General features: G+C 44.2%; 1 protein-coding gene across 2 annotated transcripts in view; it reads right to left on the reverse strand.

Moving 5' to 3' along the window:
• The window catches only part of thada (THADA armadillo repeat containing), a 128,802-nt gene that overhangs the window by 71,685 nt on the left and 31,695 nt on the right, over positions 1-25,422 (reverse strand). For both annotated transcript variants that reach the window (XM_075474637.1, XM_075474639.1), the window contains 5 exons: positions 24,997-25,129; positions 19,991-20,113; positions 19,644-19,766; positions 19,456-19,547; positions 4,848-4,937 (listed from right to left, as the gene is read on the reverse strand). In XM_075474637.1, coding sequence (XP_075330752.1) covers positions 4,848-4,937; positions 19,456-19,547; positions 19,644-19,766; positions 19,991-20,113; positions 24,997-25,129 — 561 coding nt within the window. The remainder of the gene's footprint in view (positions 1-4,847; positions 4,938-19,455; positions 19,548-19,643; positions 19,767-19,990; positions 20,114-24,996; positions 25,130-25,422) is intronic.

Genomic DNA, 25,422 nt, shown 5'->3' on the forward strand with positions numbered 1-25,422 from the left:
CCTAGACAGGAAGATGAGGCAACAACTACTCTGGCTCTGTTTGACGTTTCAGTCTTAAAGGTTACATAATAGCCTGCAAGATCTGATTAGTACTGTATACATATTGCCATGAAAAAGTCGACACAAACCTAATACTTCAAAATTATTGGGTAGATGTGTCCAAACATTTGATGATGCAGTATTCGTAAAGAGAAAAGGGAAAAAGAAAAAAAAAGAGAATTTATCTTAGCAAATCTTGAATCACCTTTGTGAATATATATCGGGTTACACCGTATCTCATGAGGCACGAGGAAATAATAAAGTCAAAACTACTATAGGGGGAAGCTATTACCCATTTGTTTATTTAAATTTGGCAGTTAAAGTCCTCTGCTGGTGCAACTGATAAAAGTGAAGCCAACTTTTTTTTTGCCTGAAATCAGGCCGACGAGGTTCAGGAACTGAAACTCGAGTCCAAATGGGATTTGAAAAGAAAACACCCGGTACTGGATAGCCACTGAAAAAATAAATAAATAGATTAATAGATAAAATAAAGAGCTTTAATAGTTTTCATTGGTTCTTGAGCGTACCCGCACAAAGGTCTCAGAAGGATTTTGGAGGGACAAATATATAGTTTATAGAAATTCCCCACTGGATAGGCTGCCATTTGGCACATAAGGATACATCTCTGTTAAGTACTCTGTTCATTACTCTCATTCGGTATATAAACGTAAAAAAAGCGACTGATTCATGTGAAGTTTGCTACTAAAAGAAAACCTTTTTGAGTTTGAATTTTCAGAAGCCATTCTGGAATCAAACATTTGCATCCTTTAGAATTAGATTTGGTAAGAAGAATCAAAATCAAAATCAGAATAGTTCATATTTAAATGACTCGCAACCCTACCGCAAACAGAACTGCACCTCGGGGCGAAGCAGACCACAGAAAGCGTTTGTTTGTTAGTGGCCCTCGTTTGAAGCAGCTGAAGAAACCCCTAAAACTAGGGCTTTGGGGTGGGTCTGAACCACAGACCAACACAAAATCATGTCGCACAAGTATAAACGCTAACATCTGTGTAAGTCAGGTCGTGTAGGTAGATTTTACCGTAGATTATAATCTTCATTTGACCCTCAAATCACAATGCTTTCAACTAATATCCCACTTTTCAAGGATCTCCCTAACAGGCTTCTTTGTGGCATTAAGGAATGAAATATGGAGTTTCTAGTGAGGTGCCGTGGCGACAATTGAAGCTGTGAGCATTGACAGACTGCAGTGAATGAAGATATGATCACAGTTCCAGTGTGCCGGGCATTTTTTTTTTTTCCTGAAACAGGATGAAACGGCAATGTGTCTGGCACCTAAAAACTGAAAATAATGAAAAACTCCAGTGCAAAATATAACTGGCCTAAATTCCTGCAGGATTTTGATACATCGCATGTCTAAAACCACCCACACACTCCGACACAGTCATCTCCTCATCTACCCTTGAACTGAGCTTTTCACCTCCGTCCAAATCTCATCAGTGCCAGCTGAGTCAGAGTGGAAACTGTCCGTCTCTGCCAGCGGTTTCACAGTTTCACTCTGACACACAGGCAGGGAAAGAGCAAGGGAGGGAAATGGAGAGGAAAAAAGAAACAGATGAGCACTTGGTATACAGAATACACACCAAAAAAAAGAAAAAAAGATTCATTATATGTATGTTTCTGATATTTCATTTGAACTTGGGTCACACAATGTTTTCTTGACATTTTTATTCCTTCCTTTCCTGCCATCATCCTTTCAGAATGGGAAGATCATGGGAAAAAATTGGTGTTTACAATGTGGGGAGCACTAGCAGCTGAGCTCTGTAATATTTAAAGTCTGCTTATGTTACTGAGAATGTGTCCTTTGGGCCCCGTCATTAGTCGTGAGGATCTCATAGAACAGATACTGAACAACAGACCCCCTGCGAAAAACAACGTGTGCTTTTCATTACTTCATCCGACGAAACGCACACACACTCGGAACCGTCCACTGGGACTTCCACGCATCTGCGAATGTGAAACGTAATCGTGGCCAATTACCAGCTGGTCAAATGTGTCTAATGTCACAGTTCAGTCAAGCACGGTCGGCGGGACAGGATGTGATGTCACGCACACAGGATGGGGGCAGATAAAGGGGAACTGCAAACACATTAGCCCTTGTTGGGATACAGCTGGAGGCAGAAACATTTGACAGGATGAGAAAGAGACTTCATGAAGATCTGCCCTCTCTACCCAAACTTCTAAATCGTCTGCAGCGGCCAGGCGTTTAGCGAAAGAAGGTTATTTTTGTTTTCAATCTTTTATGAAGAGTGAAAACAGGACACTGACCTCAAGTGGTTTTAATTCTTCACTTAAGACATCAGTGAAAATGATTCGGTAGCAGAGGCGGACAGAAGGAGCTAGAAAGTAAACTTTAAGCTTTTGCTTTCCATTTGCTTCGCTCTCAGACAAATAAATCATCAGTTCTGTTTTGAAAATCTCTTGGAGTATGATAGAGACACTGTTTTTGTTGGAAGAGGAGGCAGTGGCAGTCAAGATGGAGTACTGCAACAAGTCAAGGCAGTTTAAAATGTGGGTAATGACCTGAAATAGTTTGAGAGATAAAACCTGGCTACGCTGAGTACATAACATTTGCTACACTGAGATAATAGTTAGGAATCTGACAACAGTCGTTCTCCTTATATGTATGAGAAGTGTAGGCTTCAGGGATCTAAAAATTGTCTTTGGGTGGGTGTAAACTCAAGCGCGATTGAAAAAGTCTGTCTGCCCATGCCAAACAGCGCCTAAGGCATTGTGCGGCATGCTAAAATCAAATGAAAATGAAGTTGTCTGATAATAGAGAAGGAAGAGGATGACTAAGACTAAGATGGTGGCAGAAAACATGACTAACCGGAGATGCACTCAGGCCTGTAGAATAGCTCCTGTAGGGTCAATACAGGAGCAATATTACTGGGCATGTATTGTTGTAATGTTTTAAATACTTGAACACAGTTTTTCTAGAGAAGATTAATTGCTTTGTATATGGGATTATCGTCCATCGACTCTTTTGGGCTTTCACATGCGCGAGCCTACAACCAGCCGGTGAGTTACATGCTGTTTATAAAGTTGTTTTGTAACGTCCCCATGCCAGTAATGTGAGAACCATGCATATGGTTTTGATGGTAAGGTTTGTGACTTTATTGTCGGATGGGTTATAAAGTGGTGTGACGTTTCTGCTGTGTGCAAGTTGTTGTTTTACGTGGAAGGGTTAGCGCTTGCCCCTAGCCACCACGTATTAGCCTCGCATGACAGGCTGCGCAAACAGTGCTATCTCCACACAGGGAGCGCCGATTTGCACCGGTCTGTGTCCTACTGTCAGTATTTGACAACCTCTAGCAATGGGATTGCGCTTCAAATGCCCCGGAGTTTTCCTTTAAGGACCGGAGGATTTTTTTTCCACCCATTATTGTCCTGATATTTTACACCTAAAAACTGAAAGTTGTATTACACTGCATGTGTATGCAGGTATGTAGAGACAAGCCTGTACACAGGTGCGCGTCACACCTGCGATATTGTATTTCATGCATGGGCACACACCTCTTAATGTAAGTAATAGCACATCTAAATAGATATCTAAACACAATATGGTGCAGGTTTCCTTTTCTTCTCCTTGCTCTTTTGTGCGTTTGGCTTTAAAGTATTGTGTTTTTGCGTTCTGGCAAAACGGGTTTGGAAATGGAAGGGTGGAGGGTAGGGATATGATCTTAGGCCGTACAGAACATTGTGTAGTGCACAACATAAAATCTGTTTCTCTGCCTGCATGCTACAACGATCCGACCTCAGCAAAGGCTCAAAGTGTGCTTCCCCGCTGCATCTAGGTTGCAGCTGCTTTTTGTTTGTCTTCCACTCTTTGGTTCAAGAGAGGATGTCAACATGTTGATTGCTTTATTATTTTTGGATCTCTGGACAGCGAACTGTTCTCCATTTGTAATTCTTTTGTTTTTTTTTTCCTTCTAGTTTTTGTTTTCAGGACATCTGTGGAGTCGAGTTTTATTATAAAAAAAACACAACGTGCATAAGTGGATGGCCTTACACAGTTTTACCTTTAGCATATATCCTATTTGTGAATGTCCTAACTCTGTAAAACACCTCCCTGTTACGCTGTGTATGGCTGCAGTATGGCTGCAGTATGGTGCGGTCGGGTCTGTTTGGGTGGCGCGATACGCTGAGATAATGTGGAAACTCAGACAGCCGAGGTCTGGTTCCGTGGGAAATTTGTGAATGTTTTAACAAGGGTCGAAGGGAGTGAGGGGGAATTGTGAAAGAGCTGGTCTGAAAGAGCTTTGAATTAATTGGATCCATATTAAGATAAGGCTGCCTTAGGAGCTGCTGGACCACTCAGATGCTTTTAAAAAAAAGGGAGTTTGGGCTGAGCTGACAAAGATAAGGCCAATGAACCTCTGTGGACTCAACCCTCCACTGAAAAAACAAAAAAAACAAAACCAAATCTCAACACGACATTTACTTTATTCAGTCGTAAAGCCTTGTGCTTTGAGCAAATAATCTGTCATCCAAGCACGTGATAAAAACAAGGCCGTGAGGCTCTTGAGAACTGAGGAAATAATAAATTGTTCATGTTCTTTCTTAGGAAAAAGAAAGAACTCTTAGGACTAAAGAAAAATTTCACCTTTTGCATCTTGCTTGCTCAGGAAGCCTCTCAGAACAAAAGCACAGCTGCTCTACCAGCTTAACAATAGAACAGGAGAGCTGCCCGGAATACCTTCGATCCAAGTAACAATTCACCTCCAACGGGATGAGGGGTGTGTGAGAAACTATGGCAACGGCTGAATGTGAATGGTGGGCCACCTCACCTTTCCACCGTGGCAGCAGCCTCTTCCAGCTGGTTCAGAAGGAACGGATAGAGAGCTGGAAAACGAGTGAAAAACTCCCGACCAGTCATCCTGTGGGAAGAGGAGGAGAAAATGAGAGACGCTATTAATGAGGGCACTAAAACTTATGATGAGGCGACTTTCAAACAGGCATTTAGACATTTAGGACCGCATTTGGGAGTGGTTCTTTTTAAAAGCTTGAACTGTTGAAGGACTTTATGTATTTTTTTAAAAATCGGCTGTCCTTGGAGCTAAACGCTCGAGTCAGAATGATGACATACTCACTATGGCAATGGTGACATGCAGTTAACAACATTTTTTCCAGAATGTTCGCCGCCTCAGTATGCCAACATGTGCTCATGTTCACATTTAAACCACAAAAAAGAAATATATCGGCTTCACACATTTTAACTGGAAAAGTTCAAATTCAGACTTGATGCTTAAGGCTGAAATGTTCTGAGGTGGAAATACTTAAGCATTAACATCCAGTTTGTGTTGATATGGACAAACGGTGCATAAAAAATATGATGCTTTGATATAGATTAAACTACTAAACGGTTTATACGATTGTTTTAATACAGTGGCATTGATATTTTTACTTGAAGTGATGTTTTCATTAGTGTAGAATCATGTTGCCCCTATACACTCACCGGCCACTTTATCAGGTACACCTGTTCAATTGCTCGTTAACACAAACAGCTAATCAGCCAATCGCATGGCCGCAACTCAATGCATTTAGGCATGTAGAGGTGGTCAAGACGACTTGCTGAACTTGCCCCTGAAAGGGGATTTAAGTGACTTTAAACCTGGCATGGTTGTTGGTAACAGTCGGGCTGGTCTGAGTGTTTCAGAAACTGCTGATCTGCTGGGATTTTCACGCACAACCATCTCTAAGGTTTACAGAGAATGGTCCGAAAAAGAGAAATTATCCAGTTGTGTGGACGAAAATGCCTCTTTAATGTGAGCAGTCAGAGGAGAATAGGCAGACTGCTTTGAGATGATAGGAAGGCGAGATGATTCCTCATTACAACCAAGGAATGCCGAATACCATCTCTGAAAGCACAACGCGTCGAACCTTTTAAGAAGATGGGCTACAGCAGCAGGAGACCACACCGGGTGCCACTCCTGTCAGCTAAGAACAGGAAACTGAGACTACAATTCGCACAGGCTCCCCAAAGTTGAACAAGAGAAGATTGGAAAAACGTTGCCTGGTCTGACGAGTCTCGATTTCAGCTGCGACATTCAGATGGTAGGTCAGTCAGAATTTGGCGTAAACAACATGAAAGCATGGATCCATCCTGCCTTGTATCAACGGTTCAGGCTGGTGGGGGTGGTGGTGGTGGAATGGTGTGGGGGATATTTTTTTGGCACACTTTGGACCAATTGAGCATCGTTTAAATGCTGCAGCCTACCCGAGTATTGTTGCTGACCATGTCCATCCCTTCATGACCACAGTGTAACCATCGTCTGATGGCTACTTCCAGCAGGATAATGAAACATGTCACAAAACTCATTTCATTGCAAACTGGTTTCTTGAACACGACAATGAGTTCACTGTACTCCAACGGCCTCCACAGTCACCAGATCTCAATCCAATAGAGCACCTTTGGGATGTGGTGGAACGGGAGATTCGTATCGTAGATCTGCAGCCGACAAATCTGCAGCAACTGCGTGATGCTATCATGTCAATATAGACCAAAATCTGAGGAATGTTTCCAAGAATTGAGGCAGTTCTGAAGGCAAAAGGCTGTCCAACCTTTTACTGGCAAGGAGTACCTAACAAAGTGGCCAGTGAATGTTTACAATGGACCATGTTACTACAGTAGGCCAGGTGATACAATCTAAACACTAACTCTAGAGTGACTCATTTATATGCTTCCATTATTTGTGGCCATCACAGTTTCACACTGAATAAGCCCCATCATGTTAAGACCTCGACCCAAGGCGTGAGAGGGGGGGTCTGACCCAGATCCTCTTATAACATCTCAAGTTTGTAAATCAGGCAAACCACAAGGAGACGCAATACAATGACAAAACAGATCCAGAGTAACTTTAACCAATCACAAAAAAGATTTAGAACGATTCAAAACATTTGCAAAGACTCTGTAAGCACCTGGAAACGGATTTAAAGTTACCCCAAACAACTACTCATATACTTAAAACGAAAACTACAAAGACTTTTAACAATCACAAAGACACTCGAAATGGCCCAAAACAACTTTCAATTGATTTGAAACATCTCAAGACTCACAAAACAGATTGAGAGATTAAAACAAAAAACACACGAACCAATAATAAATGGATGCGAAATAAACAGACACAAAATGAACACAGCAAAGGTGTAAAACAAATAGATGCAAAGAAACTCAGAATAAATCAGATACACAACCATTTATTCATTCCATTTTACTGCTGTCACAAGGATCACCATCAGTAGCACAGTATGAGTCACCCTCTGGGCAACGGGATTAGTTGCACGAGCCTTTATAAATCCATCCAGTCAGAAAAGTGTGGTTAAAAAATGTAATGTAAAAATAGTGAAATGGTACAAACAACTACTTGTGTTGTTCTTTTTTAAAGACATTCATCGCATTTTGCCCTGCATTTCCACACAAAATGGAAACTTACAAAACAGATTTAAAAAAAAAAACAAAACACTAATAAATAAACGAAAGATACCCTTGCGTGTGTCAATTTCTAAAAACTTTGGATTCCCGTGAATCAACGTTCAATACATTTTATTAGACAGGAATGACGTCTTGAGATTTGTCGAGTCCAAGGCTAAGCTGGAATCCAATGAGACAAACTCCAGCTCGACAGCAACAATTGTTACTGCGACGAGCCCAAATGGCTTCAGAAGTCAAACATGTGAAGTCAGTCTTTACACTATTTGCAATGGTAAACAGAATACCGAACGCAAAATACGGAAATGAAAATTGTTTTTTTTTTTTGGCACAAAGCAGATGAGTGAAAATAGACCCAAAAAAAAAATAAGGTCACATAAAGAAGCTAATGCATGACCATTTTTAAAAACTACAGTGAGTCTAAAGCCAGAAAAGTTTAAGGCTGGGGCACAAAGAAAAAGGAATTCTAACAGCGTGGACGAACGATCACACGGTTGGTTACAATTTAATTCCTATGTCCAGTACACTCCCCATTCTGTCAAGGTAATGCAACAAGAAGCGGAGGAGGGGAGGCGGCGGGGAGAAAGCACAATCAAACGCTGTGGAGCTCAGCTAAAGAGACATCCTTGTGCCAAATATTCTCTTACCAAACAAATCAAGCCTTTATCTTTATTCTCTCAGCAACAGCAAGACATAAACAGCCGGATTTGCGTGTGCACAAATACTATGTTTAACTGTTACGTGCGTTTGCTCCTATGTGTTCACTCGTACACATACACAAACATCAATAAAATCAGCAACTTTATATTTAACGCTGGCGGTCTCGCTGCCGTAACCACCATTCAGCCAGAGGGCCAATAAAGTTGTTGTTTTTTATTTTATTTAACTCTGCCTCTCTAAATCAAGTCGGCCCCTAAAGGGAAGAGCTTTGGCCTGCCAGACACTTGATCACAAGACAGGAGAGATACTGCTACACTTAGTGCTACAGTCACGGCTGGCACGGATTCTGGACTACGAGCTCTTTGGATCTGGTTCAGGTTAGCAGCCGGGTCCTGTCATAACAGGAAAGTGAGCGTCAGCCTGAAACCCCTGTAAAACCTGGGCATGACTCACAGGTAGATTCAGATCTCGAAGGTAAACTGCACATGGAAACTCCAAAGGAAACACGTTCGCGGAGTCTACGTGCAAATACGGTACGCGGTATGTTTTGTGAACATATGTGCGAGCACTCCCCTTTGTCTTCTGATTTTTCCTAATGAGAGTCTCTCTGCCTGACAAGTCTCTGCTGCCTCGGGGGCAAAGGTCAGAGGCTGTCGGAGCAGATTGGAGGGAGTGAGAGGGGCGAGGATCACAGAGGAGGAGACGGGAGGAGGCCAAGTGAAAAGACGTGTTTGACTCGGATACGTTATAAAAGGCCTTTGCAGGCAAACGGCACAAAATGTGCGTTTAGAAATCAATTGTCTTTTAAAAAGAATGCACCAAGAAGTCTTTATCATTAAAAAACAATGCTTATGAATAGCTTTTATGATGAAGAATACAACCAGAATTAATATCATTGCCGTTGTATACAATAAGAGTGTACCTGGCAACAGCCACTAAAGCTGTGTTCCATTCCACAGTGTACATGAACCATACTAGATACCCCTTTGCTCAGGGAATGTTGGCAATGGGAATTTTCCTGAACAAATCTCCTCTATACAGAACACGCTGCAACGTCACCACCGTAGACAGCCGTCTCTTTATCCATCAGGCTGGTCACCAAATCACCAAAGATATCCGTCACGGCTGCTGTAGGGATTTTAGTTCTGAGAGCTTAAGGTTAACAGGTCCACAGTTAAGCTGGAAAAACGTGTTTTCCGAAAGTTTTAAGAGAATCCTTATTAGTGTGAAACACTTGTTTTTCCGAAGTAACTTCAATGATAAATAATGACAACACTAATTACTCTGACAACTCGTATTCAAACTGGTTAGCTGGCTCTTTCATTGTTTCTTTTTAGTTTGGAAACGCAGTGACTGGTGGGTAAACTTGCTACTCATCTTAATGGATAGGGTTAGGGTTAACCCTAACCTCTAAACATGAGTCAGTTCTTTCCAACAAAGTTTAAAGTTCTGTTCCCAGCGCTTTGACATCTTACTTGAAATAGCTGAATACCCTGTGAAGTCCACTCAAAGGTAAATACAGGACAATCAGAACATAGCTTGTTACAAAGAATAGGCAAGAGTAATGCAAATACACGTAGCTAAATACTGTATTCGAATAGCTTTTAAAAATTCTATTTGATTACACGTCGTTCTTCTAGTCATCGACATATATAGTACTTTGACTTGTTCGTACTCCACAGGAGTGACACATTTATCCTGAGGGGCCCTACCTTGGATAACACTGAACTAGACAACCTTAAGTGCATGAGAGAGTTGAAACCATCTCCACAATGACCAGCTAAAAAAGTAGAAAAACACAGGAGGCAGATTTTCTTTAAAGTGGTCTTCAGCAATAGTTCTTCAGGCTCTCCGAATGTCTTTTTTTTCCCCAGTTGATCCATCAACTGTTCACTGAAGCCTCATCAGAAATGGTCTCCATGGAAGGGTGGCTGTCGGTAAGCCATTCTTAAGGAAGGGAAACGGGAAGAAAAAGCCGAGGTATGCCAAGTGACACGAGACCTGGACTAAAATCAGTGTGGTGAAAGGTCATTGTGAATAAATCCGAATGGAAGCATCTGGGTGGGGCAAAAGTTAGGGCAACACCTTTAGCTTGAGTCACATCAAAACAGGTTGGGCATTAACCTAGCTCTAAATTAGGAATACATTAGCAAGTATTAGCATTAGCAATAAAACTAACATTGAGCTAACTCCAAACTAGCAATTACAATAGCAACAAGCTAAATTAGCCTAGCATCAAATTAGCATTTTTTAACCCAACCTAAGAGCAGAAGCCTCTTAAGCTAACATAGTTTAACATCAACATTTTCACCAGCAGTAGCCTAGCCTAATCATAAGCATAGCATTAGCACAAGCTTGAGCTTAGACTTAACACAGGCGAGCAAAAGTTTAAAGGGAATTGATAATCGGAGAATTTAAAAAGAAAAGAAATAAAAAAGGTCCAAGGCTAAGCTGGAATCCAATGAGACAAACTCCAGCTCGACAGCAACAATTGTTACTGCGAAGAGCCCAAATGGCTTCAGAAGTCAAACATGTGAAGTCAGTCTTTACAACCCTAACCCTAACCCTAATCGGAGAATTTAAAAAGAAAAGAAATAAAAAAGGTCCATGTCCTTGTTTAAACATATTTTCCATGATAACATCAGTTCTTATGGAGGGACGAATCCTCCCCAGAGCCTGGACCTCAACATTATTGAAGCAAATTGGAATGTCCTTCAAGAAGCCTGGAGAACTAATTCCTGATGACTATTTAAAGAAATGAGATGAAAGCTTTTCCAAGAGGGTTCAAGCTGTGTTGATAAATACAGGCGATCATGCCAAATATGGACTTTTAAGCTCATTAGAAATGTACAAACTGTTTTTGCTTTAAATATTTCAATTTATGTTTACACGTTTCAACGAATAGCTGCGACTACTTCCTGTAAACCGGCAATTCGATAAAGAAATGGCTCAAGACGTTTGCAAAGTACCGCATCAGCACTTTTCTAAGTGAACTGTACTTTGACATAGTTGGAGTTTGGTCATTTTACTTACCGTACCAGTGAATGTGTCAATGTGATGGGGAATACGTTAAAAGCTATATAAAGTCTTTGGTAGCTCCAGCGGGAGCACTATGAAGTCTGGTAAGTGAGCTCACTTCGGTGTCAGTGTTGGTTTGAGCTGATAACTCCATATCTGATTGAAAATTTGACAAATCTGTGTCTGGTTTTGTTTCGAAGCTCTCTAGCCCTCAACTGAACTGTATTCTGTCAGGATGCATTGTGGATATTCAAGGCACCAGAGCTTTTGACGAGGGGGAGCGAGACTGGAATCATCAATTCTGAACCCATTTCCTGTTTGATGGAGAGCCTGGCAGCGTTCTGGGTGTCATGATTTTCAAATGTGAGACTTCTATACTTGTAGCAGAGTTTTGTTTTCAGATACTTGGAAAAACCTCATACTTTCTCCCCGGGCGGTAAAACAGCAATCCCATTTATTCTCTCGCTGCTCTGCCAGAGAACATTTACAACAGCGCTGAAATGCGCCGCCGCTGCATTAATCTGGACATTTTTACATGTACACGCAGAGTGCAAAGTGAGGAGTCGAGGGCCGATTTGAGATAAAGCTGGCAGGGTTTGAGCTGGAATGCAGTGAGCAATCTTTACTCTGTCAGCTTTGTTTACAGTTGCATTTATCTCCACGACGATATCTCATCAACATCCATGCGCGGTCACGGAGCAGAGAGAGAGGCCCCCGGTCTCGGCTTAGCGGGACAACGATCTGCAAGCAAACAATGTGTCTGCATGCAAGCCGCTTCGAGAAAAAAAAAAAAAATACACGGCTAAAGTTCCCACAGACGGCAAGAAATTCGGTATTTCCAAACACAAAAATACTGAGAAAAGTTGTAAATAAACTGGTTTGTGTGAGCAGAACATGTGTTTATTCTCCAGCTTCGGCGCAACGAGAGACCACGACACACACACACACAAAGCCAAATATTAAAGTGGACAAGCTGTCACAACACGTTTTCTGTTGCCAGAGATCACAACTGTAACATCAGGGTGATAACAAAGACCAGACGCAAAAAAGACACACTCAGAAATGAGCTTCAGCTTTCAGACTTCTGCACGCACAGATCTGTAATGACTTCACATCGGTTCAGTATGACCTCATGACGTGACGGCTGACATGCTTCGAGGGCAGCGCCTTTAACACGAAGGCAGCCATTCTTATCTTTACAATACACAAAACTTTTAAAGACATGAAGTTATAACTTAGAGTTCGAATGCTAATATTCTTAGCCTTCATTCATTACTATTATCACAACACAAACACTCCCTCACATGAGCATAAAAATAACTCCACGCTCAAATAATAAGAAAACAAGCAGCACGAGAAGCGGAAGGGGTCGTAACTGAGAGCTATACAAGGAGCTGGAAGGGAGACTAAAAACACAAGGGAAAACAGACAAGATAAACAGGAGGAGACTGAGCTTGGTTAACAGTGATCAGAGGCCTTCTACCATCCAGCCAATAAAAATACAGCACGAGGAACCAGACTGAGTGCTCGGAAGCTGAAAGCGCTGGGAAATTTTACTCCGAATTAGAGTAACAAATCATTTCTGAGCATAAGTTAGACCTCAACAAAACATACAAGTCTCATCATGCAGCCAAACAGAGCCTCACATTCATGTGCTCTGGAAATTAGTTTTACCTTTGCATCACTCTCAAAAGACAGTGGGTAAACTATCTATCATATACACATATACATAAAATATACATAAAATACAGACTGAAGGTGAACAAGGCCACCGTGCTATTTTATTCTTTAAGCGAACAAGCCTGAAGAATAGCAGCAGAGCTAATTGCTTTGTGAGGCTCCATTTAGCAACACCGGTGCTCTGGCCTGAATGCTAATGTTAGCATGCTAACTGTGACAATGCCAAGATGCTAACCTAGCAGACATGATGTTTTACCAACTTTACCATTTTCATCAACCTACAGAAAAGCTGGATCTGGTATGTGATTAGTGATTAACCTAGCTCTGCATACCAAAGCTAATGCAGCATTCTTACCGGCATCATTTATATTATCGATGCAAACAGCTTCAGGGTCACTTTTATTTATATTTATGTATATATATATATATATATATATATATATATATAAGTAAGTTATATATATTGTTTTATTGCCTTCACTGTTTTTTTATTGTTTTTACTTATTCTTCTCTTTATTTATTACCTGCTGTAAAGCACTTTGGTACATCGTAACGATTGTTGGTAAAGGGCTGTATAAATAAAATACATTTACATTTATAGGGTGTGGTCGTGTCAATTTACACACTAAAAATGACACAAGACTGTTTTTTTTTACCCAAATTCAGATAAATTCAAGTTTACGCTCGTTATTATGGAAGTACCACAGCACTTAACTAATATGCGAGATCTCCATCAGACAAAGACCTTTGTTCCATGTAATCACTGTGTCACCATATTGTCATCAGATCCACAGCACTCTAATCGTCACATGACCAAGCGCGTCGATGACGTAAATGCAACTACAAGCTGCCTACAATGGGATCCATTTGTAGCGACGCCACATAAGAGCACAGACTGACACCACAACATCCATATGTTAACATACCAACAATAGCAACATTCACATGAAGATGTTGGAGATGGAGTGTTCAGCGTGTTCAGCGTGTTCAGGGTGTCCAGCGTGTTCAGCGTGTTCAGGGTGTCCAGCGTGTTCAGGGTGTTCAGCGTGTTCAGCGTGTTCAGAGTGTTCAGAGTGTTCAGAGTGTTCAGCGTGTTCAGGGTGTTCAGCGTGTTCAGCGTGTTCAGGGTGTTCAGGGTGTTCAGCGTGTTCAGCGTGTTCAGGGTGTTCAGCGTGTTCAGCGTGTTCAGCGTGTTCAGCGTGTTCAGAGTGTTCAGAGTGTTCAGAGTGTTCAGCGTGTTCAGCGTGTTCAGCGTGTTCAGGGTGTTCAGGGTGTTCAGCGTGTTCAGCGTGTTCAGGGTGTTCAGCGTGTTCAGCGTGTTCAGGGTGTTCAGCGTGTTCAGCGTGTTCAGCGTGTTCAGCGTGTTCAGGGTGTTCAGGGTGTTCAGCGTGTTCAGGGTGTTCAGCGTGTTCAGCGTGTTCAGGGTGTTCAGCGTGTTCAGAGTGTTCAGAGTGTTCAGAGTGTTCAGCGTGTTCAGGGTGTTCAGGGTGTTCAGGGTGTTCAGCGTGTTCAGGGTGTTCAGCGTGTTCAGGGTGTTCAGGGTGTTCAGGGTGTTCAGCGTGTTCAGAGTGTTCAGAGTGTTCAGCGTGTTCAGCGTGTTCAGGGTGTTCAGGGTGTTCAGCGTGTTCAGCGTGTTCAGCGTGTTCAGCGTGTTCAGGGTGTTCAGGGTGTTCAGCGTGTTCAGGGTGTTCAGCGTGTTCAGCGTGTTCAGCGTGTTCAGGGTGTTCAGCGTGTTCAGAGTGTTCAGAGTGTTCAGAGTGTTCAGGGTGTTCAGGGTGTTCAGGGTGTTCAGGGTGTTCAGCGTGTTCAGGGTGTTCAGGGTGTTCAGCGTGTTCAGCGTGTTCAGCGTGTTCAGGGTGTTCAGCGTGTTCAGCGTGTTCAGCGTGTTCAGGGTGTTCAGGGTGTTCAGCGTGTTCAGCGTGTTCAGAGTGTTCAGCGTGTTCAGCGTGTTCAGCGTGTTCAGGGTGTTCAGGGTGTTCAGGGTGTTCAGCGTGTTCAGGGTGTTCAGCGTGTTCAGCGTGTTCAGCGTGTTCAGCGTGTTCAGGGTGTCCAGCGTGTTCAGCGTGTTCAGGGTGTTCAGCGTGTTCAGCGTGTTCAGGGTGTTCAGGGTGTTCAGCGTGTTCAGCGTGTTCAGGGTGTTCAGAGTGTTCAGCGTGTTCAGCGTGTTCAGCGTGTTCAGGGTGTTCAGCGTGTTCAGCGTGTTCAGCGTGTTCAGAGTGTTCAGGGTGTTCAGCGTGTTCAGCGTGTTCAGGGTGTTCAGCGTGTTCAGCGTGTTCAGCGTGTTCAGAGTGTTCAGGGTGTTCAGCGTGTTCAGCGTGTTCAGCGTGTTCAGAGTGTTCAGGGTGTTCAGGGTGTTCAGGGTGTTCAGCGTGTTCAGGGTGTTCAGCGTGTTCAGCGTGTTCAGCGTGTTCAGCGTGTTCAGGGTGTTCAGCGTGTTCAGCGTGTTCAGGGTGTTCAGGGTGTTCAGCGTGTTCAGCGTGTTCAGGGTGTTCAGAGTGTTCAGCGTGTTCAGCGTGTTCAGCGTGTTCAGGGTGTTCAGCGTGTTCAGCGTGTTCAGCGTGTTCAGAGTGTTCAGCGTGTTCAGGGTGTTCAGGGTGTTCAGGGTGTTCAGGGTGTTCAGAGTGTTCAGCGTGTTCAGGGTGTTCAGGGTGTTCAGCGTGTTCAGCGTGTTCAGCGTGTTCAGGGTGTTCAGGGTGTTCAGCGTGTTCAGCGTGTTCAGGGTGTTCAGAGTGTTCAGCGTGTTCAGCGTGTTCAGCGTGTTCAGGGTGTTCAGCGTGTTCAGCGTGTTCAGCGTGTTCAGAGTGTTCAGCGTGTTCAGGGTGTTCAGGGTGTTCAGGGTGTTCAGAGTGTTCAGCGTGTTCAGGGTGTTCAGGGTGTTCAGCGTGTTCAGCGTGTTCAGGGTGTTCAGGGTGTTCAGCGTGTTCAGGGTGTTCAGGGTGTTCAGCGTGTTCAGGGTGTTCAGCGTGTTCAGCGTGTTCAGGGTGTTCAGCGTGTTCAGCGTGTTCAGGGTGTTCAGCGTGTTCAGCGTGTTCAGCGTGTTCAGACTGTTCAGACTGTTCAGCGTTTTCAGGGTGTTCAGGGTGTTCAGGGTGTTCAGCGTGTTCAGGGTGTTCAGCGTGTTCAGCGTGTTCAGGGTGTTCAGCGTGTTCAGCGTGTTCAGGGTGTTCAGGGTGTTCAGCGTGTTCAGCGTGTTCAGGGTGTTCAGGGTGTTCAGGGTGTTCAGCGTGTTCAGGGTGTTCAGGGTGTTCAGGGTGTTCAGCGTGTTCAGGGTGTTCAGGGTGTTCAGCGTGTTCACAAGTTCAGGGTGTTCAGCGTGTTCAGCGTGTTCAGGGTGTTCAGCGTGTTCAGGGTGTTCAGCGTGTTCAGGGTGTTCAGCGTGTTCAGGGTGTTCAGCGTGTTCAGCGTGTTCAGGGTGTTCAGCGTGTTCAGCGTGTTCAGGGTGTTCAGGGTGTTCAGCGTGTTCAGCGTGTTCAGGGTGTTCAGGGTGTTCAGGGTGTTCAGCGTGTTCAGCGTGTTCAGGGTGTTCAGGGTGTTCAGCGTGTTCAGCGTGTTCAGAGTGTTCAGCGTGTTCAGCGTGTTCAGGGTGTTCAGGGTGTTCAGGGTGTTCAGAGTGTTCAGAGTGTTCAGCGTGTTCAGCGTGTTCAGGGTGTTCAGCGTGTTCAGCGTGTTCAGGGTGTTCAGCGTGTTCAGGGTGTTCAGCGTGTTCAGCGTGTTCAGCGTGTTCAGGGTGTTCAGCGTGTTCAGAGTGTTCAGCGTGTTCAGCGTGTTCAGGGTGTTCAGGGTGTTCAGCGTGTTCAGGGTGTTCAGCGTGTTCAGCGTGTTCAGGGTGTTCAGGGTGTTCAGCGTGTTCAGAGTGTTCAGCGTGTTCAGCGTGTTCAGGGTGTTCAGGGTGTTCAGCGTGTTCAGCGTGTTCAGAGTGTTCAGCGTGTTCAGGGTGTTCAGGGTGTTCAGGGTGTTCAGGGTGTTCAGCGTGTTCAGCGTGTTCAGGGTGTTCAGGGTGTTCAGGGTGTTCAGCGTGTTCAGCGTGTTCAGAGTGTTCAGGGTGTTCAGCGTGTTCAGAGTGTTCAGGGTGTTCAGCGTGTTCAGCGTGTTCAGCGTGTTCAGCGTGTTCAGGGTGTTCAGCGTGTTCAGCGTGTTCAGGGTGTTCAGCGTGTTCAGGGTGTTCAGGGTGTTCAGGGTGTTCAGCGTGTTCAGGGTGTTCAGCGTGTTCAGCGTGTTCAGGGTGTTCAGGGTGTTCAGCGTGTTCAGGGTGTTCAGGGTGTTCAGCGTGTTCAGGGTGTTCAGCGTGTTCAGAGTGTTCAGAGTGTTCAGCGTGTTCAGAGTGTTCAGCGTGTTCAGCGTGTTCAGGGTGTTCAGAGTGTTCAGCGTGTTCAGCGTGTTCAGAGTGTTCAGGGTGTTCAGCGTGTTCAGAGTGTTCAGCGTGTTCAGAGTGTTCAGCGTGTTCAGCGTGTTCAGAGTGTTCAGCGTGTTCAGGGTGTTCAGGGTGTTCAGCGTGTTCAGAGTGTTCAGCGTGTTCAGAGTGTTCAGAGTGTTCAGCGTGTTCAGGGTGTTTAGGGTGTTCAGGGTGTTCAGCGTGTTCAGAGTGTTCAGCGTGTTCAGCGTGTTCAGAGTGTTCAGCGTGTTCAGGGTGTTCAGGGTGTTCAGGGTGTTCAGGGTGTTCAGCGTGTTCAGCGTGTTCAGGGTGTTCAGCGTGTTCAGCGTGTTCAGCGTGTTCAGGGTGTTCAGCGTGTTCAGGGTGTTCAGGGTGTTCAGGGTGTTCAGCGTGTTCAGGGTGTTCAGGGTGTTCAGCGTGTTCAGGGTGTTCAGCGTGTTCAGCGTGTTCAGCGTGTTCAGGGTGTTCAGCGTGTTCAGCGTGTTCAGCGTGTTCAGCGTGTTCAGCGTGTTCAATGAGGCTCTCAAGTTTTGACTTCAGTTCGGTGCGAAATCTGTTCCCAAATAAGTTAAATCTGGTGCCTTCTGTGTGAGTGATACTGATAAGGGAAGACGCCTTACTTAATATTACCTAAACAGTTCTGTTTAGCTGTGCATATGACACCTGAAAGTATTTTATCTGCACTCTTCATTTTTAAATGAATTAATTAATGATTATTCTTAATGGGTTTTTTATTTTTATTTTTTTTTTATTTATTTTTAATGATTTTATTGCCTTCTTGTGATTTTATGTAGCTGTAAAGCACTTTGAATTACCGTGTGTAAGAATTGTGCTCTATAAATAAAATTGCCTTGCCTTGCCTTTAAGTACACTGAAGAGGAATATAGGTGTTTAGGTGTTCCTGCAGCATAGAGAAACCTAGTACAGGCAGAAACATCGTTGGTATGTCATCAAATGTAGAGTTTGGAGGGGGGTTTAACTGCATGAGAAATGGACGTGTGCCACGAGTGAGTCTAATGCAGTCTAACACTCAGTGTGCGAGACTTGATATTCACCGTTAAGAGCCGAGTATGATGACAGGAGTTAAGGACCGCGGCCTTCTTGTGACGCTGTTCCTTTCTTTGGCCTTTCCACCATGTGATGTGAGTAAATGTGAGTAAGTTCCCTGCTGCATTAATTATTTTCCTGCAGTTGTGTAATCGTGTGAACAGCGCTGCAAGATTTCAAGCATTTCGCTCAAACCGCCCTGCACTTCGGTTGGACACAACAGACTGGAAAATGCATGTGGGACACACACACACACACACACACACACACACACACACACACACACACACACACACACACTTTGAACACGCCTGCTATCATTCTCATTGTCCAGGGTTCCAAACTCTCGAGTGGTTGTTTGACAGGCTCCGGTTAGAATTTAGAACTCTTCTGAGAGCCTCAAAAACAACCCACAATCTTTCAAACAAAATTCGACAGCAGGGCCGATAACGTTCCAACTACAACAAAGATTGTTAAACCTACAAACGGATTCATCTTCTCCACATCCGAGGCTCATTTTGTGCGTGTGATGCCTGCAACCCCCCTCCCCTCATATAAACATCTCATCCACAACTAAGTGACAGTTCCTCCAATATCACCACCTGTGTTGTTCCTGTTTGAGGCAATTAGCCTCAACTCTGGCCTACATTATTCAGAAGCATAATGTGATTCATAAACAATCACTCTGTTCAACTTCTTTTAGATGTGCGACGTCATTTTCAGACTGTTGGCAAAAGTGCAGTGGAAGGCTGCATCTGCCTGAGCCACAAGTAAAGGCCAGGAGGTCTGAATAGAGAGCAAAACTGTATTTCAGTCAAGGTTGTGTTACAACACCACCCCCTGGTGGTGGGGGGTAAATACTATTTATGCTAATCACGTTCGTTACCTTAGCAGCTTAAATGTAAGTACTTTTAAGTACCTTTAATGCTGCCTTGTAGGTTTGTCTACAGCTGATGTTCTGCAATCTGTAAGCAAGTTAGGGTAATTACAGCCAGGAACAAATTGACCCACACTTCCTCCAACCAATTTGCTCAAACAAGTTGAACTGCGCTCCCCCCGTGAGTGGAATAAGTGGACTTGCCTGACTGATTGGGCCTCGTTTCAAGGTGAACATTTTTTTTTTCACACAACTTTCTGGTCCTTATCTGGACCCGATGCTCTGAGTAAAAGAGAGGGAGAAGCAGCAGACCTGTTCTTTTTAGAGTGTTCATCCTTCCCTTTCTTCACTCCAAAGATCCTTGTGATCAGAGTGCTGAAGAGAAGAGTGGAGGAGTTCCTCACCTGGAAAATTAAGGAGAAAAAAACAAAAAGACTCACCGAGGATATTTTTACAGCAACACTCAACATGAATTATAAAAACATGGGGTCAGGACTCACAGCCCACACGGGAGAGGTGAAGCCCAGCACGGCAGCCTGCATTCCATCTGAGACAAAGGGTATGATGTTCTCCCCCAGACGGGTGTCCCTGTACAGGGCCCTGAGGATGTTCAGAGCATGGACCTGTGGTGACGGCAGGACGGAACATTAAATTAAATTACATTAAAGATAGAAAACACTTTTATTGTAGACACCACAGCTGCACCATACAATAACACCTGCATGGGGTTTTAATGGTTTAAAAGCTGTAGAATGCATCCCGTGTGGAAAAAAACAAAAACCTGGTATTGCAGGATGTTCGGGAAAGATCCAACTCTAAGTATCGTTTGCGCATTGAGTGGTCAAACCTGAGGGACCGTGGAGCTGTCTGTGTTCCTGTCGGCAGAGGGCATGGCCAAAGCGATCAGCTCTCTCATGGTCATCTTTAACAGACTGCAGCTGGAGGACTTGGGCTCAGAGGACAGCAGAGCCTGCAGGAGACAGCAGAGCCAAGACCAAAGTCAAACAGTGGGTTATCCCGTCCTCTTTAATGCTTTCAGGTTTGGTGTGCCAAGGTGGTGCTGGTACACGACTAAAAGTAAAATTAACGTTACAATCGATACCATGGCGAGCAATGCGTAACTTTAAGACACGATGGTCACAGTACAGAGAATTTCAAGGACTTTTACAGGTCATCAAAAACAGGGATTAAAGAAGAGTCTAGAGCAGGGGTGGCCAACCCGCGGCTCTTACGTTCATATCAAAAAAAAATTTATGTGTGTGTTCGCTTCGTTTGAGTTCAATACGGCAGCAGTCTCCAACCTTTTTTGCTCCATGGACCGGTTTAATGTCAGACAATATTTTCACGGACCGGCCTTTCAGGTGCGGCGGATAAATACCACAAAATAAAATTATGCAACCAACACAGACTCTGTGGTATTGAGTAAATATAATAATAAACTTGAATCCACTGTGTACTTGTATGTAACTTTATTAGCAGCGTCCTCCTGACATAACATCCTCTCTGGTCGCTATGGTAACGCTTTAACATCTTCAAAATGCAGCTTTCTTTTTCTTAGTGGTCACCACTGTCTCTGTCTCCTCATGGGAAGAAGCTTTCAAAACACGCCTGTTTTTGACTCATTTTGCTCGGTTCATTAATATCAGCGTTGATGCGTCACGTGACCGAGACGAGAGCGCATCAAGAACAGACGGATGGAACGGAGAGAATTCGGTCATTTTTCAAAATAATTTGGCTCTTTGTGGTAACACAGTAAAAAAAATGCAGCTCTTAGTCTCTGACCGGTTGGCCACCCCTGGTCTAGACGTACCCTCTTTCCCCAGATAAGGAAAAGCAGGAGATATTCCTGCAGTTGAGGATGAGTTCATCTACGTCATCAGCCTCAGAAACTAACAATTACTTTGACAGCACACATCAAAACCTTCCAGAAATGACCTGTGCACCATTGCCATCCAGTTTGAAAGCTACAGAGGTGGAACTAGGGGCATGAAAGCAGATGCACCTCTGGCAGCAGGAGTAATTACAAAGCCGGAACACTGTACTCCGACAAGCGATGCTGTAGGGACTCAACTGATACTGCAAAGCCAGGTGGCAGTACCCTGCCTTAGGTCAGAGCGAATGGCCAAAACGGAACAACGGTGGCTTAACAGGGATAGATTTTCTTGTACTGATGTAGTGTTGCTGCTGTGTGAAAAGAGCCAGATGTAGGTACAGACAACTTCCACGGCTGATAGAGGCTCTCGTGTTGGAAAGGCTATAAGAAATCCCATTGGAACGAGACAAATTAAAAGATATCTTCTTCGGCCAAGCAGCAAACCCAATGGACATCTTGATTTTGCTCCAGTATGTCCAAGGATCCCACCTTGAAGCACAGACACATAAGCTGTTTTCACACTGAGATCCACTACCATCGCGGGTCCAAATTGCCACTTCATCCCGTGTCGAGCAATGTGAACGCTTGGCGTGTCAGGTGATCCGTGCCGTCTGAAGCTGAGTTCAGGGGGCGTTGCCTAGTGGCAGAGCGTCACACGAAACACATAAAATGCTGGGCGTGTACAATGACGTAGGCACAACCCATGCGTCGGAGGTAAGCCTAAATACACCTGTCTGCATCAAATTTTTCAAATCAACGATGGCGGGACACCTTGAGGACTCGTTTTTGTTGCTGGCTGTTTGTTCGGTCACGCAAGTGTATATGCAGTTCATGGAGATGTTATTTTACGGGGTGTCATGCCACGCCCACGTCCATCCCGCGTCAATTGCTTTCACATCAAATTCGGCTCGGCAAAAAGACTAGGGTCCGACGTGGGTCGAATGGCGAATCGAGTTGACACCCCAGCCCGGATTGTCAGTGTGAAAGAAACAGCGGACACACTAAATTCGCGAATTAAACGCGGGTTCTTCCTCAGTGTGAAAGGGGCTATAGAGGCATAGGTGCGATGCTGTCAGGGGGCTCTGCTGGCGACTTGTTCTCGGCAGCGCTTATCCAGCATGTCCATTATAACATTCTTCAGAAACGCACCATCCAATCTGGCTGGAATTTAATGGGACTATTTTTCAAGAGGGCAATAAAGTAAAAACCCTCCTTTAGGCTCAGTCTGATGGGAGTGCTGTATCAGATGACCTGGCCTCCATCCTCACCTGATGGCCGACAGTTTCAAGGAAAAGCTCGCAAACAAGCGCTCTTCTTTTATTGTAGACACCACAGCTGTACCATCAAATCGTAAAAAAAACACACATAAACACAATTGCACAAGTTGGTCTAGAGACTGATAGTGTCGACTGAGTGACATCATTTTTATGTGCCAGGAGCGAGAGAGGGGAATGTGGGAGCTGCTGCATGAGAGGAGGGTTATCTGCCTGTGGGGAGCTGATGGGAGCCAGCTGTGCGTCGGGACTGGGATATGGTTAAGGATTGAGCCTTGGAGGAAGGGATGGAGAGATGGGAGATAGAGGTAGGGGATAGATGAGGAGGTGGGGGAGCAGAAGGGCGAGCTTGGTTCCTGTGAACCAGTCCAGACCAGCATGAGGTGAGCTCAGGAGCCAGCCTTCCCGGATCTGACTCTGCCTCTCTGTGTGAAGGAATGCAGCCCGAAGCTCTGCCAAGGTGTCGATTTCTGCGTCTCCACAGACTTCCCCTGCCTCTTTCACCATCATCTTATCTCCTCCGTCTCTCCGTTTCCCTTCATCCTCCACTTCAGACACCAGTCGTAATTTTTATCATGTTCTGTTCCGTCTTGTGACTTCTCCTCTCTTCTCCCTTGCTACTATCCCGCAGGGATGCTCACTGATAATTACCATAAAGTCCAACAGATAAGTAGAAACAGGACTTCAAAGGCATAAAAGCCGGTTTCGGAAAAGTCAAGGTTAGGGCTTTTGAAACGTGGAACTGAATTCAAAACCATATCAATGCTTGTATTTTAAAGAGCGTTGCACGCACGCACACACACATAAAACAGAGAAGAATGAGTGATGTCAGCGGTGCAGTCGATTATCCGAAACCACAAGAAAGAGCAACTCCGCTTCAAAATTACTGCTATGATGAAACATAAACTCTGCCATGTCTAGTTTCAATATCAGTAATCAGAGGAAGCGAAGAGGCGAGTTGTGGCTGAATTATACACTGAGTCAGAGATTACAACACATTGTTAGAGGTAAGTGGTGCTAGTGAACACTAAAGGGGGCAACCAAAGGACATGGTGAGCGTTTGTCTCCAAGTCAGTGAATCTATGTTATGTGAGTGTGTGGGTCAGTGAGAAAATAAAGACGGGTGAATTATAAAAATAAAATAAATTTTTAAAGCGTTGTGTTCCTCCATCAGTTCTCCAAAGGCATGCCAAAAACTGCGGATTGTACAACTTTTGAGAGTAAACAGGAAGACAAAAACGCACAAACACATGGGGTCGTGTCAAATGGTCCGTTTCTTTTTTTTTGCTTAGAAATCTTAATTCAGCAAAATGAACCCAAAGTATCATGATAACAGTCAGGTGGATTTATATCTCACTCTGTAGCCCCAACGCTCACCGTGTCCACGCGTCGTTTCCATATCGTAATCTTAAAGGGACACTTTGTAATTTCTTCCCCCATCTAGTGGTGCATTTTTCTTTTGCAAAGTCGAATGAATTTGCTCTCTAGCGCCTCGCGTTTTCAAATGTGCGTTGCAACTTCTTGAACTACGGCAGGCGGTATGTGTCACGATTCAAGAAGCTAATAGATTCAGACTCAAGGTCCATACAAACAAAAAGACATCAAGACACACAGTACAAAGGATTACATAACACACATACAATAACACTATAAATACAGATGACAGATAACATGTCAGATAACATAAGTGGACATAGCCTTTGGTGTGCAAACAATGCAATTAGTCATATTCCGGGAGTTACCGGAAGTGACGTCGACGCAGCGTTAGCAGCAGTGTGTAGTTGCTATCTGGAAAGTGTTCTTTTAAATAAACTCCCGGTAAACTTACAAACTTTTTAATGCCTCGTTTTGTGAGTTAAGAGCCTATGTCTACTACGGCAGAAGTTTGGTAACAATCAATGCATTATTAGTGGGATCATTTACGAGATAAAATCTATTTACCATTAGCGACTGTAATAAGCCATTCGCCGGACATGACGTCAAAATGACGTCATTTCCGCTTGCAGGCCTGGCGTTGGGGAAAACGCGATTTGAAGTGCTTTATGTCCCTCTCGGCACTTCGTCGTTTTTCATAGACCGGAAGGACATGGCTGCCTCCGTAGAGCTTGCCCGCTCTATGTAGATACATACAAGTTATTCTGCACTCAGGAGGATAAGTGAGGTTTTTGACAGAGATAATTTTACACCAATGAGGACTAATTTATGAATGAATATGTTGATTTGAGCTAATAAATGACTTAATATATTACATAGTGTCCCTTTAATGTAAAAGAAATCTCAGGTGTTGTGTCAGATATGCCAGCCGAAACATATCAAGATGGAAGTGAAGCGTAAAACACATTTCTAATTGGAATTCAAGACCAATCTTCCTACGGGTACAACGAATTGTATCATAATATTGTATGGCAACAGAGGGTCATGGTGTCCTGAGAGGAATTTATTCACAACAGAACGAGTGAACCGGTGTGAGCAGAGCTTCACAACGCACTCTGAAGAAACCAACTTACAGGAATGCGCCGTTCACTGACAAGGGTCTGCATGTTGTGAGCTCTGAAGGGTTTTAAATTTAAACAGGGAGCTCTTGCCAACACTTGAACTCAACAGTGTGACTCTCGAATCAAGACTGAGGCATCCCAAGCACCCTTTTCATTCTTTTGTCGACGTTCATTTGGCACGTTTACATCTCGGAAAAACACGCTCACGCACCTGGATGTAGAAGGGGATCCCAGCACTGCGTCTTGTTGCGCACAGTTTCGACGACGGGTCGCTGGTTTTGACCTCTTCCAGAACCTCCGACAACCAGCGGGCGGGAAGCTGCTGCAGGGCCTGACTTCCACTCCTCTCACACACACACACACCAAAGCATTACAAGGGAGTCCAACAGCTCTTGAGTGTCTCTTCTCAAATGATAGAAAGAAACAAGAGACTCACAAACCTGTCACGATGAATGACAAATTTCATTAGTTGACACGATAAGATATAAATTTAGCTATTCATCACCAACATATAGACAATAATTCTCGGTTAATCAAGATATTTATGCATCAGTGAGGCTCTCAGAGATTAGAAACTTACACCCGAGAAACCACTCCGTCTCATTTCGGCTGGTTAACGAGAACTGGTGTAAAACAT

The sequence above is a fragment of the Odontesthes bonariensis genome, chromosome 2, assembly GCF_027942865.1.
Source record: "Odontesthes bonariensis isolate fOdoBon6 chromosome 2, fOdoBon6.hap1, whole genome shotgun sequence".
NCBI lineage: Eukaryota > Metazoa > Chordata > Actinopteri > Atheriniformes > Atherinopsidae > Odontesthes > Odontesthes bonariensis.